Source organism: Sabethes cyaneus, chromosome 1 (genome assembly GCF_943734655.1).
Source record: "Sabethes cyaneus chromosome 1, idSabCyanKW18_F2, whole genome shotgun sequence".
NCBI lineage: Eukaryota > Metazoa > Arthropoda > Insecta > Diptera > Culicidae > Sabethes > Sabethes cyaneus.
This window is the reverse complement of record NC_071353.1, coordinates 119701436-119716963: the sequence shown is the minus strand read 5'-3', so window position 1 is coordinate 119716963 and position 15528 is coordinate 119701436. Positions and strand designations below refer to the sequence as shown.

The 15528-nt window shown below is 37.4% G+C and overlaps 1 protein-coding gene across 1 annotated transcript in view; it reads right to left on the bottom strand.

Annotated features, from left to right (window-relative positions):
- The window catches only part of LOC128746168 (uncharacterized), a 58798-nt gene that overhangs the window by 21873 nt on the left and 21397 nt on the right, over window positions 1-15528 (bottom strand). The window contains exons 8-9 of the mRNA XM_053843211.1: window positions 13231-13601; window positions 87-316 (exon numbers count right to left, since the gene is read on the bottom strand). Of these exons, the coding sequence (XP_053699186.1) occupies window positions 87-316; window positions 13231-13601 (601 nt within the window). The remainder of the gene's footprint in view (window positions 1-86; window positions 317-13230; window positions 13602-15528) is intronic.

Here is a 15528-nt window from a genome sequence, read left to right as displayed (position 1 = left end):
GTTTCATTCATTTTCCAAAACCTAACTTTGTTACTTATTTTATCGTTAAACGATGCTGCTGAGAAAGTTTTCAAAAAGTTACTTACGTTTGATGAGTGACGTCTTGTAGTCTGCGTACTGCTCGCCCGGTTCCACATGGGCTGGAATCGTCGCCAGACAGGTTATCTCTATCCGGCCAAGATTATTCGTCAGTGCTTCGGTAATCCGTATCGACAGCTGGCTGTAGCTGGCAGACACTCGGTGCATCTTACGCTGCTCTAGTCCTCCACCATTTGCGTCGTTCACGTGCCGTCGGTATTTGTGCTCGAAGGAATTGCTTTCGGGGAAAAAGAGAAAAAAAAGCACATTTACATTTTTGACGACACACGAATAACATGTTCCGTTTTAGCAAACGCAAGGAGTCATACTGCGAAAATCGAGTGAAGCTTTTTCACCATCCAAAAAACGCGAAAGAAAATGAACAGGTGAATGAGCATCCAACTCCGGGCCATCCCAAAAAAAAAACTTTCATGGAAACGAAATCCAAACTTTTCCGATCGTCAATTTGCTGTCGCAAATCGTCGAGCCAGCAAAAGTCACTTTCGATCAGCGTCAGGCAAGACAAATGGATTTGACTTTTTTTCTTTCCGGTTTCAGCTGCCTACTGTTTGCCGGAAAGTGCGACCTTCGTTTCGGGGGCTAAAGATAAACTTATTCCGTCGTGAGTTTCACGCTCGACGGATTGGACTTTGCCACAGTAGTGCCGGCTGCCTATTGCGACATTGAAGAAGAACTAATCCGGTGAGATGGTGCCACTGCGCTTATGACGCTACCAACGCAACGACGTGACAGCTACCAGCACGGTTTGATGATTTACCGCAAGATGGCGTCACGACGGTGTTCTTGGGCAGGAAAATTCTCTCTGTTTTTAGTATCCGTTAAGCGGATTTGAAGTTAGATCAATGGGGGTTCCGAAAACTTGCTAAAGTGTGCTCTGACACGCGAGTTGATCAACACGTAATTTGTTGAAATTTATTGCGAAAAAAGCTCCAACGGGGTAAGTCTTGTGTATGTGTGTGTCACCGGGCTGCGCGGGTACGCCGCGCCGCGGGATTGGACCTATTTCTTGTCCCATCGCTTGCGAAACACTTACGGGCGAAGTTTTATTGCAACAATTCTGGGTGGTGGGTTGTAATAAAGACCGACGGGCTTAGGCGAAAGAAACCAGTTTTGCGGCTGTTGGGGTTGAAATGATGAAATATGGATCTACTGAATTGCAAGGAGAGAATTAGGAGGTTATAGATGGCCAAATATTAGACAAAAATATTGTCTTTTCTGAACGTGAATATTGCTCTTCTGAATTGGGCAAATCTTCCATTAGAACATTAAACAAAACGGTTTCTATTGGATCCGAAGCACATTCACAGAATTTATTCTGCTTCGAGAAACAAGCAACAAATTGAAAAGGGCCAGAATTTAATACGAAAAAATTTCATTGCTGTGAGAGTATGCGAAACATTGAGAACTGGTGCATGCAATATTACAATTTTTCTTCCACTTGTATCGAATAGAACTTTGCTGAACGAGCTGTCGAATCTGCCTTTTTCCAGTTGGTTCTTATACGGTTCGCTGTCAGCCGGAAAATCCACTTCGACGTCGTCGTCGTCGTCGGAGTAGCACCAACCGGGAAACGCAGTAAAAGAGAGTACATGCTGAAATTTATGCATGCATCGTACCTACATACATGTACACTTAGGTTTCAAGCAGCCAACCGAAAGACGATCCGCATGACAAGCGCTTCAGCCAGAAGTTTGCTCATATGCCGAGAAATAATTTGATGAGAATTTCGAACACCTTGAAAATACGTACCTTAATGCAATCATAATAGTATGTATAAGAAAATCAAATCAGACTGAAAACACAACTAGACGGTTGGAACTTTACTCAAAAAAGTAGAAGCAAAGCAAAAATGAATGAAAAATAGATTCAATGCATTTATTCATTTTGAAGAAGGCAGTGGCATCTGGTGTTGGCAAGACTATTGCACAAGGCGCCTTCATCAGCTTGGATTGGACATATGAATACATGCTGAGATGCATGTTGAATAGTGAAGCAAGTAGACTTAATAATTGGAATGATTAATGCAGCAGGAATTAGAATCACAGTATCACAACAAATAATTAATTTTTCTCAACATAAGTGGTTTAATTCTGATGAGAGAAAATATTACAATCTTTTGATTAGGGTGTATGACCATTCAGTGGTTAAAAAAACAATCCAATTAGAAAGTACGCTTAGTTTTACAGCTCAGATTTAAAAATAAATATTGATAAATATTAAATATTAAATACAAAATACAAAATACAAAATACAAAATACAAAATACAAAATACAAAATACAAAATACAAAATACAAAATACAAAATACAAAATACAAAATACAAAATACAAAATACAAAATACAAAATACAAAATACAAAATACAAAATTCCAGATATAGACAATAGACAACAGGAAACAAAATCTAAGTAAGGTCGGAAAATTCGAAAGCAATATACTAAAAAATAAGGGAAATAGAAAACCGGACAAGTACAAAAGTAGAAGACGAGTAAAGCTAATAAAATAGTGAAATTAGAAACACAGAACAGCATACAACCAGGACGGCAGAAAAACTAAAAACCAGCAAAGTTGAAAAGGAGAAAACCGGTAAATTTGGGAAACTGTACAGTGGAATAGTGGGAATCCAGAACAACAGAAAGCCGGAAAAAACAAAAAGCTGGAAGCCGAAAAATAGGCAAATTAAGAAGTTTGGAATCAAAATATCGAAAATTGTAAGTCAGATATTCCGATTTCCGAAGACAAGAAATGAAAAAAAGAAACATTAAAAATCAGAAAAGCAGTAAGTTCGAAGAGCAGGAACCAAAAACCAAAGAGCAGGAAGCTTGACGGTACATAATAAAAAACAGAACAGATTAACAGATTCAGAATAACAGTATCAGAAAATTAGAAATTCGGAACATCGAAAAAGTTAAAAAAGGAAATTAGAAAAAACGAACAGTAGAAAATCCGAAGAACAGAAAGCCAGAAAAAAAAACAATGACAGAAAAGCTTGAAAGTCAGAAATCAGAAGGCAAAATGCTGCAAGTCAAAAATAATGAATCCAGGATAGCAAAACATCAGGAAACTAGAAAACCAGGCAAACAAAATTTCTGTTTCTGTGTTCTGAAAACAGAAAACAGAAAACAGAAAACAGAAAACAGAAAACAGAAAACAGAAAACAGAAAACAGAAAACAGAAAACAGAAAACAGAAAACAGAAAACAGAAAACAGAAAACAGAAAACAGAAAACAGAAAACAGAAAACAGAAAACAGAAAACAGAAAACAGAAAACAGAAAACAGAAAACAGAAAACAGAAAACAGAAAACAGAAAACAGAAAACAGAAAACAGAAAACAGAAAACAGAAAACAGAAAACAGAAAACAGAAAACAGAAAACAGAAAACAGAAAACAGAAAACAGAAAACAGAGAACAGAAAACAGAAAACAGAAAACAGAAAACAGAAAACAGAAAACAGAAAACAGAAAACAGAAAACAGAAAACAGAAAACAGAAAACAGAAAACAGAAAACAGAAAACAGAAAACAGAAAACAGAAAACAGAAAACAGAAAACAGAAAACAGAAAACAGAAAACAGAAAACAGAAAACAGAAAACAGAAAACAGAAAACAGAAAACAGAAAACAGAAAACAGAAAACAGAAAACAGAAAACAGAAAACAGAAAACAGAAAACAGAAAACAGAAAACAGAAAACAGAAAACAGAAAACAGAAAACAGAAAACAGAAAACAGAAAACAGAAAACAGAAAACAGAAGACAAAAATCAGAAAATAGAAAATAAAATCATAAAATCATAAAATCATAAAATCATAAAATCATAAAATCATAAAATCATAAAATCATAAAATCATAAAATCATAAAATCATAAAATCATAAAATCATAAAATCATAAAATCATAAAATCATAAAATCATAAAATCATAAAATCATAAAATCATAAAATCATAAAATCATAAAATCATAAAATCATAAAATCATAAAATCATAAAATCATAAAATCATAAAATCATAAAATCATAAAATCATAAAATCATAAAATCATAAAATCATAAAATCATAAAATCATAAAATCATAAAATCATAAAATCATAAAATCATAAAATCATAAAATCATAAAATCATAAAATCATAAAATCATAAAATCATAAAATCATAAAATCATAAAATCATAAAATCATAAAATCATAAAATTATAAAATCATAAAATCATAAAATCATAAAATCATAAAATCATAAAATCATAAAATCATAAAATCATAAAATCATAAAATCATAAAATCATAAAATCATAAAATCATAAAATCATAAAATCATAAAATCATAAAATCATAAAATCATAAAATCATAAAATCATAAAATCATAAAATCATAAAATCATAAAATCATAAAATCATAAAATCATAAAATCATAAAATCATAAAATCATAAAATCATAAAATCATAAAATCATAAAATCATAAAATCATAAAATCATAAAATCATAAAATCATAAAATCATAAAATCATAAAATCATAAAATCATAAAATCATAAAATCATAAAATCATAAAATCATAAAATCATAAAATCATAAAATCATAAAATCATAAAATCATAAAATCATAAAATCATAAAATCATAAAATCATAAAATCATAAAATCATAAAATCATAAAATCATAAAATCATAAAATCATAAAATCATAAAATCATAAAATCATAAAATCATAAAATCATAAAATCATAAAATCATAAAATCATAAAATCATAAAACCATAAAATCATAAAATCATAAAATCATAAAATCATAAAATCATAAAATCATAAAATCATAAAATCATAAAATCATAAAATCATAAAATCATAAAATCATAAAATCATAAAATCATAAAATCATAAAATCATAAAATCATAAAATCATAAAATCATAAAATCATAAAATCATAAAATCATAAAATCACAAAATCATAAAATCATAAAATCATAAAATCATAAAATCATAAAATCATAAAATCATAAAATATTAAATCCAATAAATATGGTTAGAACAGCAACAAATCAAAATTCCACAAGAGTAGACAGATAAGGTCATTGCAAATCATATTTAAAGTTTTTGTCACCCCCCGCCCTTCTTGGAAATTGGCTTGAAAAATCGGGGGGCAAAAAATAATTTGTAGGATATGAGTCAAATTTCTTTTTATAAAATCAATTGTCTGTGGGCTCTACAGTCTGAATAACTCGAAAAATGAGTCTCCGAGTTGAATTAACGCTTCTAGCACGAAACAGAAATGGAAATTCGAACAATGGAATTTTCGAAAATCGTCCAAAAAAATTTTCCTTCGTTTTTGTCTTTTTTCGTATATTTTTGCATAGAAAATAATAACGTATATATTATAAGCAAGAATAGATTCAGTTTTCACGTTTAAACCTTAAATAAAAATTCTTAAAATCCATGTTTTTTGTTTGCTCGATTAAAAAATTCACTTTGTTTTTTTTCTGACCCCCCCCCCCCCTCTTCAGTGGCCCAACACCGGAGGGACAAAAACTTTTTTAAATATTTGTAATGGCCTAATTTAAAAATGTGAAGTATTATTGTATGAAGTCTGATAATTTGATGTATGTTAACAGTTTTAACAGTTCAAATAGAAATCTTGGGTATATTTAACATATACCGTCAAACGGGGTAACTTGCAACAGTTCTCAACTATGAGTGCAAGTGAAAATTTATCTGTAGTACATTTGACGACATTTAATTAATACAAAGTTATTAGGTCTAGCATAGAACAATTTCACATATTGAGAAAAAATATGCGATCAATATTGGCTGTTGTAGAATTATTTAACTAATTTATCACTAGTAACCCCTTAAACGGGGTAACTTGCAACAAGCAATATTTTGTGGAAATTGAACGAATTGAAAGATTTGCATGAGTTTCTTTTGACTTGAATATGCAAATGATAATCCGACTTGCGATTTTTAATGCTTTTGCTATAAATATACGCATAAATGTCCTATGTCACGTTGGTGAAAATAATTTATGAGCCCCGTAATGGAAATTACAGAAATAATTTTTTATTTTATTCATGCAGTTGATCTTCCTTGTCTGGATCCGATAGAGCTGCCTTCTTTAAGGACCATTCACGTATTACGTAACGCACTTAGGGAAGCGGGAGTAGTGTAACAACGCATTACACGTCGTATATCCACTATGCAAAATCGCGTTATGAAGTGGAGCGGGAGTTAAAAATCATCGATATCTTGGTTACATAATATATAAATGTTCATTACGTTACGAGTGATCGGAATTAGACACTGTCATATTGCTGGTCGATTATCTCAGTGAGGTTATTTTCTTTTTGGCCTCTTCTATGGCCATTTTCAGTATATCCAGAGAAAAACTGGCATATTTCCGAGTTACCGAAAGTATCTTACACTCTTCAAGTGTGCTTTAGTATTGTTTGATGCAAAATTAAATGATAGCTTGCTTCTTGAAGCTAACGGATCACAGCTTTTTATATCTACCAGCTGTTGCAAGTTCCCCGTCTAAGTATTTGTTTCACCAATAAGGCGGCAACAAGCAAGATAAAAAAAAAATGGTCATCATAAATCAATTATTTTGTTTTCTTATTGTTCATTTTACTATAAAAAATGTATGTTAAGCTTCTTTTATTTGAAGGGCCTGTAGGCGACACAAACGTTTTACTGACGAAAAATTGACGATGAATTTGACACCATCTTGTGGGATCTTTTAAAAATCACCAAAACAGCAGAAAATCAACATAACAGTATCTAAGGCTTCTTTGAACTGCTAACAACAAGATTCAGTGACTGATATAGATTAAAAATTGAAGTAACAGATGAAAAAGTACAGTAAATGGGATCGATATAGCGTTGTTGCATGTTACCCCACTGTTGCAAGTTACCCCGTTTGACGGTACCTTTAAAATATATGCTTAAAAAATGAAGAGGAAAATTAAAATTTAATTAACATTGAAGTAGTATTAATTTCATTGTCAATCAACAAAGCAAATGTGAATCGTTCACGAAATTCATTTGCTACATTAGGTAAAACCATGACATAAAGTAAAATTAATTCACATAGTGGAATTACAAGAGATCTTAGCCCACAGCTTTATGTTAAGCCCCAATTGACATTGTAAAACTATGTGCAAACACCTTCAAAACAGAAGTTCGAACAAACCGCCGTCCCCATTCCCTACGATGACGATTCATAATGCACCCGACTAGTCTCGCCACTACTGCACAACGGAGTCCCACAGTTTCACAACGTGACCTTTGTACATTTTCAACTGTCCGTTTCCCAATGCTACCATCAATCTTGTGCAAACATAAATGTACTACCTTTTGCCTGCGCCACTCCACACTCCTCGCTCGCCCACCGAATGCAGCCTGTTCTTGATGTGATATAATTGGTGCAACAACATGCTGGGTAGCAATGAGCTCCGAGAAGATGGCGTTGATGGCAGCCAGCAGTAGTCAGCAACAATGAGAATCAATCATACGCCATGCAAGACATAAATTGATGCTACACCTTCCCCTTGGTTCTTCTTTTGTGTACGTTGGGTTGGCAGAAGTTTTGAGAAGCAAATGCGGACATTGCAGGATGTTTTGTGTCGCTCGCAAGGAAGGCGTTCCGACATGTCTGCATTCCAGTTCAGCGTATATTTGTGTCCGTACGTACGGGACGAGAAGGAGGAGAAGAACCGAGACGAAACTGTCGTCTTTCGCCGTTTATGAGTCATGGTATGTTACGGCAGTGAAATACCTATTTCATTTCCTATTATTTATTACCAAATGACACATTCAGAACGCGTCTGTCTGGTTCCTTTTGGGTTCTGGGGAAGATAGGGTATAACAGCACGTTTGTTTGATTGGAAGGAGAAGCCATAGGCGGACGAAGAGGAAGTGGATATTATCAACAATCCTCTCACGTACGTGTCATCGGAGGCACACACGGACGATGAATAGCGGCGTCTCTGTGCGGCTTTCCCGTAGTGCATACCTTAGGGGTTCCACACACTGAAGGAAATGTTTGTGCCAGCTAGAACTATGTGCATTGCTGGGGTTTTTATTTCTGCTCCCACGGTGACATGCGGCAGTCCTCACTTTCTCATAAATAGATGATGAAATTGTGAGATGATGGAGGAAAAGGGGGGAAGGGGAGAAAAGCGGCGGTACAAATCAAACATACAACAATGCAATTCGCATCGGCTATGCTGACGGTTGTGTGTGCATTGTTGTTCAAACAGAGGCGACAGTTGAGTCAAGTGCGTTGGCCAGCGAGAAGATAACGAAGGGACCATGTAACATCCTCCGGCAGCTCTCTTGCCCAGCATTGTACAATTGAATCGGTACATTCAGTTCTCTCATTGAGGCATTCGTCGTCCAATCGCACCATGCACAGTGACACGCTCGGAATTTATTGTTCTGCCCATATCTATTGTACTTCATCAACCAGATTCCCTGCATTTCAATTTCCGAAACTCAAAAGAGTGAGGCTTCAATTTTATTATGGTTACCGGGAGAAAACCCCGTTCCCTTGGCAGAATTAAAATGCGATGTGAATGAAATTATTCGATTCGAAAATTCAATAAAATAATTTTAAATTTATTAAACTTTTTTTTAGTTTGATTTTTCATGAGCTATGAACGACCGTGCATCAATGGTGAGCAAACAGAGAACCTCGTTTTGCATAATATCATATCTTGATTGTCGTTGTTGAGATAAGCAACCATGATATGCAAAATCGACAACTCAGCGCGTAACCATTGCGTGGTATTATTGAAAACTTGAAGAAACCAGGGTTTATTACAATAAACACACACTCACACACATAAATGCGGTGGATATAAGCTCAACTTGTTTTGATGGAATTACAAATAGAATGCAATATCGTGATTGAAAAAAGTATGAAGCCAGCGAAATTGACCTTACACTTTGCATTTACATCGACAAATACTTTGATACTTTACTATCTGTCTGTCTGTCTGTCTGTCTGTCTGTCTGTCTGTCTGTCTGTCTGTCTGTCTGTCTGTCTGTCTGTCTGTCTGTCTGTCTGTCTGTCTGTCTGTCTGTCTGTCTGTCTGTCTGTCTGTCTGTCTGTCTGTCTGTCTGTCTGTCTGTCTGTCTGTCTGTCTGTCTGTCTGTCTGTCTGTCTGTCTGTCTGTCTGTCTGTCTGTCTGTCTGTCTGTCTGTCTGTCTGTCTGTCTGTCTGTCTGTCTGTCTGTCTGTCTGTCTGTCTGTCTGTCTGTCTGTCTGTCTGTCTGTCTGTCTGTCTGTCTGTCTGTCTGTCTGTCTGTCTGTCTGTCTGTCTGTCTGTCTGTCTGTCTGTCTGTCTGTCTGTCTGTCTGTCTGTCTGTCTGTCTGTCTGTCTGTCTGTCTGTCTGTCTGTCTGTCTGTCTGTCTGTCTGTCTGTCTGTCTGTCTGTCTGTCTGTCTGTCTGTCTGTCTGTCTGTCTGTCTGTCTGTCTGTCTGTCTGTCTGTCTGTCTGTCTGTCTGTCTGTCTGTCTGTCTGTCCGTCTGTCTGTCTGTCTGTCTGTCTGTCTGTCTGTCTGTCTGTCTGTCTGTCTGTCTGTCTGTCTGTCTGTCTGTCTGTCTGTCTGTCTGTCTGTCTGTCTGTCTGTCTGTCTGTCTGTCTGTCTGTCTGTCTGTCTGTCTGTCTGTCTGTCTGTCTGTCTGTCTGTCTGTCTGTCTGTCTGTCTGTCTGTCTGTCTGTCTGTCTGTCTGTCTGTCTGTCTGTCTGTCTGTCTGTCTGTCTGTCTGTCTGTCTGTCTGTCTGTCTGTCTGTCTGTCTGTCTGTCTGTCTGTCTGTCTGTCTGTCTGTCTGTCTGTCTGTCTGTCTGTCTGTCTGTCTGTCTGTCTGTCTGTCTGTCTGTCTGTCTGTCTGTCTGTCTGTCTGTCTGTCTGTCTGTCTGTCTGTCTGTCTGTCTGTCTGTCTGTCTGTCTGTCTGTCTGTCTGTCTGTCTGTCTGTCTGTCTGTCTGTCTGTCTGTCTGTCTGTCTGTCTGTCTGTCTGTCTGTCTGTCTGTCTGTCTGTCTGTCTGTCTGTCTGTCTGTCTGTCTGTCTGTCTGTCTGTCTGTCTGTCTGTCTGTCTGTCTGTCTGTCTGTCTGTCTGTCTGTCTGTCTGTCTGTCTGTCTGTCTGTCTGTCTGTCTGTCTGTCTGTCTGTCTGTCTGTCTGTCTGTCTGTCTGTCTGTCTGTCTGTCTGTCTGTCTGTCTGTCTGTCTGTCTGTCTGTCTGTCTGTCTGTCTGTCTGTCTGTCTGTCTGTCTGTCTGTCTGTCTGTCTGTCTGTCTGTCTGTCTGTCTGTCTGTCTGTCTGTCTGTCTGTCTGTCTGTCTGTCTGTCTGTCTGTCTGTCTGTCTGTCTGTCTGTCTGTCTGTCTGTCTGTCTGTCTGTCTGTCTGTCTGTCTGTCTGTCTGTCTGTCTGTCTGTCTGTCTGTCTGTCTGTCTGTCTGTCTGTCTGTCTGTCTGTCTGTCTGTCTGTCTGTCTGTCTGTCTGTCTGTCTGTCTGTCTGTCTGTCTGTCTGTCTGTCTGTCTGTCTGTCTGTCTGTCTGTCTGTCTGTCTGTCTGTCTGTCTGTCTGTCTGTCTGTCTGTCTGTCTGTCTGTCTGTCTGTCTGTCTGTCTGTCTGTCTGTCTGTCTGTCTGTCTGTCTGTCTGTCTGTCTGTCTGTCTGTCTGTCTGTCTGTCTGTCTGTCTGTCTGTCTGTCTGTCTGTCTGTCTGTCTGTCTGTCTGTCTGTCTGTCTGTCTGTCTGTCTGTCTGTCTGTCTGTCTGTCTGTCTGTCTGTCTGTCTGTCTGTCTGTCTGTCTGTCTGTCTGTCTGTCTGTCTGTCTGTCTGTCTGTCTGTCTGTCTGTCTGTCTGTCTGTCTGTCTGTCTGTCTGTCTGTCTGTCTGTCTGTCTGTCTGTCTGTCTGTCTGTCTGTCTGTCTGTCTGTCTGTCTGTCTGTCTGTCTGTCTGTCTGTCTGTCTGTCTGTCTGTCTGTCTGTCTGTCTGTCTGTCTGTCTGTCTGTCTGTCTGTCTGTCTGTCTGTCTGTCTGTCTGTCTGTCTGTCTGTCTGTCTGTCTGTCTGTCTGTCTGTCTGTCTGTCTGTCTGTCTGTCTGTCTGTCTGTCTGTCTGTCTGTCTGTCTGTCTGTCTGTCTGTCTGTCTGTCTGTCTGTCTGTCTGTCTGTCTGTCTGTCTGTCTGTCTGTCTGTCTGTCTGTCTGTCTGTCTGTCTGTCTGTCTGTCTGTCTGTCTGTCTGTCTGTCTGTCTGTCTGTCTGTCTGTCTGTCTGTCTGTCTGTCTGTCTGTCTGTCTGTCTGTCTGTCTGTCTGTCTGTCTGTCTGTCTGTCTGTCTGTCTGTCTGTCTGTCTGTCTGTCTGTCTGTCTGTCTGTCTGTCTGTCTGTCTGTCTGTCTGTCTGTCTGTCTGTCTGTCTGTCTGTCTGTCTGTCTGTCTGTCTGTCTGTCTGTCTGTCTGTCTGTCTGTCTGTCTGTCTGTCTGTCTGTCTGTCTGTCTGTCTGTCTGTCTGTCTGTCTGTCTGTCTGTCTGTCTGTCTGTCTGTCTGTCTGTCTGTCTGTCTGTCTGTCTGTCTGTCTGTCTGTCTGTCTGTCTGTCTGTCTGTCTGTCTGTCTGTCTGTCTGTCTGTCTGTCTGTCTGTCTGTCTGTCTGTCTGTCTGTCTGTCTGTCTGTCTGTCTGTCTGTCTGTCTGTCTGTCTGTCTGTCTGTCTGTCTGTCTGTCTGTCTGTCTGTCTGTCTGTCTGTCTGTCTGTCTGTCTGTCTGTCTGTCTGTCTGTCTGTCTGTCTGTCTGTCTGTCTGTCTGTCTGTCTGTCTGTCTGTCTGTCTGTCTGTCTGTCTGTCTGTCTGTCTGTCTGTCTGTCTGTCTGTCTGTCTGTCTGTCTGTCTGTCTGTCTGTCTGTCTGTCTGTCTGTCTGTCTGTCTGTCTGTCTGTCTGTCTGTCTGTCTGTCTGTCTGGGGTGGCTTTCGCGAAAAATTTAAAAGCTCTAAAAAATCAACACCAAAATTGAAACATGATGAATTTCAAGGAATATTTACAGAAAAACAATCTGAACAAAATTAAATCAATGCACTTAGCCCACAACTTCTATAGTTGAGACACAACTTCACATAATTATAAATAATTAATTAATAATTAATTTTAATAAACTTTTGCATAATTAGCATATTATAGGGCCTCAAACCAAATAATAAGATAAAGGTTTAAATGTCATGCACATTTCGTTCTCCGAAATTGATTCATTTAGTAGAACTCGTTGAATCGTTGGAAAATAAACAAAACATACGAGTAAAGTACGACATTGAGTGTTGAATGCATTGGCAGCCCAAAAAAATGGAATGAGCATAATAATCATGCTTGCGAAGCACGAATTCCCCGATCCCTTCACCCTCCAATCCCAAAACAAGAAGTCGGCTCCAAGAAAACTCGCAAAAAGAAAAGGTGCAGATAAAAATGATCATAATAATAACAATCATCGCAATACATTGGAAATTTCCCTACCCTTGAAGGCGTTCGCAATTGCATATTATTAAGTTATTCTGCCTTGAACGAAAAAACACTGCTGCTGTTTTTCCACTTTCGACCGATGGCGCACCAGTCAGAGAGAGCAGAAAGCAGAGCCCAGAGCCTAATTCCAGTCGCTATTTTCCTCATTCAAGTTACCCGTTTTGGCCGATGCATGAAGGGGGGAGGACGCTACTGGAGAGAGGGAGAGGGATGTTTTGATTGATGACTTTTTTCAGGTTCGTTTCATAAAATTTGCTCGTCCTCTTTCGCCCGCAACTTGTGGCGGTAAAACTTCGGCAAAGATCCGAAAAGAGTGATTGTTTACGTACCGAAATTGTTGCTCCCATCCACACCGACTCCCGTTTTGACGGGTTGGTGCGGGAAAATACATTATCACGGTGGAATGTTTTTTAGCAAACTGAGGAAATGATGCGTGAGAACAGTTTCGGATGTTATTTTTGCCAATTTTCTGCCGTTTTATATGAGGTGTATGCTTCGGACGATGAAAATAACGATTTTATAGCAGAGCAATTCTACGCTTTGCCGAAATTCCGTTCAACAGCGTTGCAACCCCCCGGTGCTAGACGGTGTAATTGTGTAAAAGTGTCAAAACAAACAATCAATCACTTACCGATGCTTTCGATACAAATTGTCAAAGTGCTGCTCCTGTCGCTGCTGCTGTTGCTTATTGTCGTAGTACACGTTTGTGTGATAATCGCCTCTAAGCCAGGAAGTCTTTTTATCACTCTCCTCGTCCTCGTCCGCTTCGTCGCCCATCCGATCGCCACCGATAGTAAACACCCCGATGCCACCGCTTCTTTCACGCTCCCGATGGTGTGTCTTCATGCCGAAATTATAGCCCGCGTCGAAATTGTTGTAGCCTGTGTTGGGCTGAATCTGAAAACCACCACCACCACCTCCACCCCCATTGTAGCCGACGTTCGTGGCTTTACCGGACGGTTGGCCGTAACCGTTGAACCCGTTTATACCGGCCAGCGATGCCTTAGCCGCCTTCACCTGTAGCTCCTCGTCAACAGCTGAAACAAATCAAAATAGGAAACAGGAACAAGAATAAGTATGCATTAGACGTAGTCGGTTACTTGGCCGTATTCGCTGGATTTTAGTTTCGACTTGCCAAGAGTCCATAAAAATCTTCTCTAAAACATAGTTCTCGTAAAGTTTCATTTCAAGTAAAATATGCACTAAAAATAAAACATTTTAATCACAATGACGCACAGTTATAGCAGACGACGGGTGGAGTCCTGTGTATGACAAAGGAGTTAACTTGAAGTATGAAGCATTAGTGCGCTGGGGCCCAGAAAATGATTCCGTCGTAAACGAAAATAAAATACAAACAAACAGACTAAGTGCACTTCGTAACTCACTCCCCGTGTTCAACTTCAGTACACTGTAATCCTGGTAAAAAAAACAAAGATAAGATATAAACAAAACCTGCTACCTAAGGAGGAATACTGCACCGTTTCGGATTCCAGCGGAATAGATTGTTATCAGAGTTCTTGAGACAGGAAGCCCGGGGTAGGTGGAAAAAACTATTAGCTAGGAAAGAGCTATGTTCAATGATTGGACAAAGTAAGTAGTTTTATTACTTTGCCCGGTTCTCTCCCAATAAGAATTATTCTTAATCCAGAAACAATAAATAGATACAATAAACAATAAATAATAATAACTGCTTTGTCTGCAAGCTATCTCTATCTCTATCTCTATCTCTATCTCTATCTCTATCTCTATCTCTATCTCTATCTCTATCTCTATCTCTATCTCTATCTCTATCTCTATCTCTATCTATCTATCTATCTATCTATCTCTATCTCTATCTATCTATCTATCTATCTATCTATCTATCTATCTATCTATCTATCTATCTATCTATCTATCTATCTATCTATCTATCTATCTATCTATCTATCTATCTATCTATCTATCTATCTATCTATCTATCTATCTATCTATCTATCTATCTATCTATCTATCTATCTATCTATCTATCTATCTATCTATCTATCTATCTATCTATCTATCTATCTATCTATCTATCTATCTATCTATCTATCTATCTATCTATCTATCTATCTATCTATCTATCTATCTATCTATCTATCTATCTATCTATCTATCTATCTATCTATCTATCTATCTATCTATCTATCTATCTATCTATCTATCTATCTATCTATCTATCTATCTATCTATCTATCTATCTATCTATCTATCTATCTATCTATCTATCTATCTATCTATCTATCTATCTATCTATCTATCTATCTATCTATCTATCTATCTATCTATCTATCTATCTATCTATCTATCTATCTATCTATCTATCTATCTATCTATCTATCTATCTATCTATCTATCTATCTATCTATCTATCTATCTATCTATCTATCTATCTATCTATCTATCTATCTATCTATCTATCTATCTATCTATCTATCTATCTATCTATCTATCTATCTATCTATCTATCTATCTATCTATCTATCTATCTATCTATCTATCTATCTATCTATCTATCTATCTATCTATCTATCTATCTATCTATCTATCTATCTATCTATCTATCTATCTATCTATCTATCTATCTATCTATCTATCTATCTATCTATCTATCTATCTATCTATCTATCTATCTATCTATCTATCTATCTATCTATCTATCTATCTATCTATCTATCTATCTATCTATCTATCTATCTATCTATCTATCTATCTATCTATCTATCTATCTATCTATCTATCTATCTATCTATCTATCTATCTATCTATCTATCTATCTATCTATCTATCTATCTATCTATCTATCTATCTATCTATCTATCTATCTATCTATCTATCTATCTATCTATCTATCTATCTATCTATCTATCTATCTATCTATCTATCTATCTATCTATCTATCTATCTATCT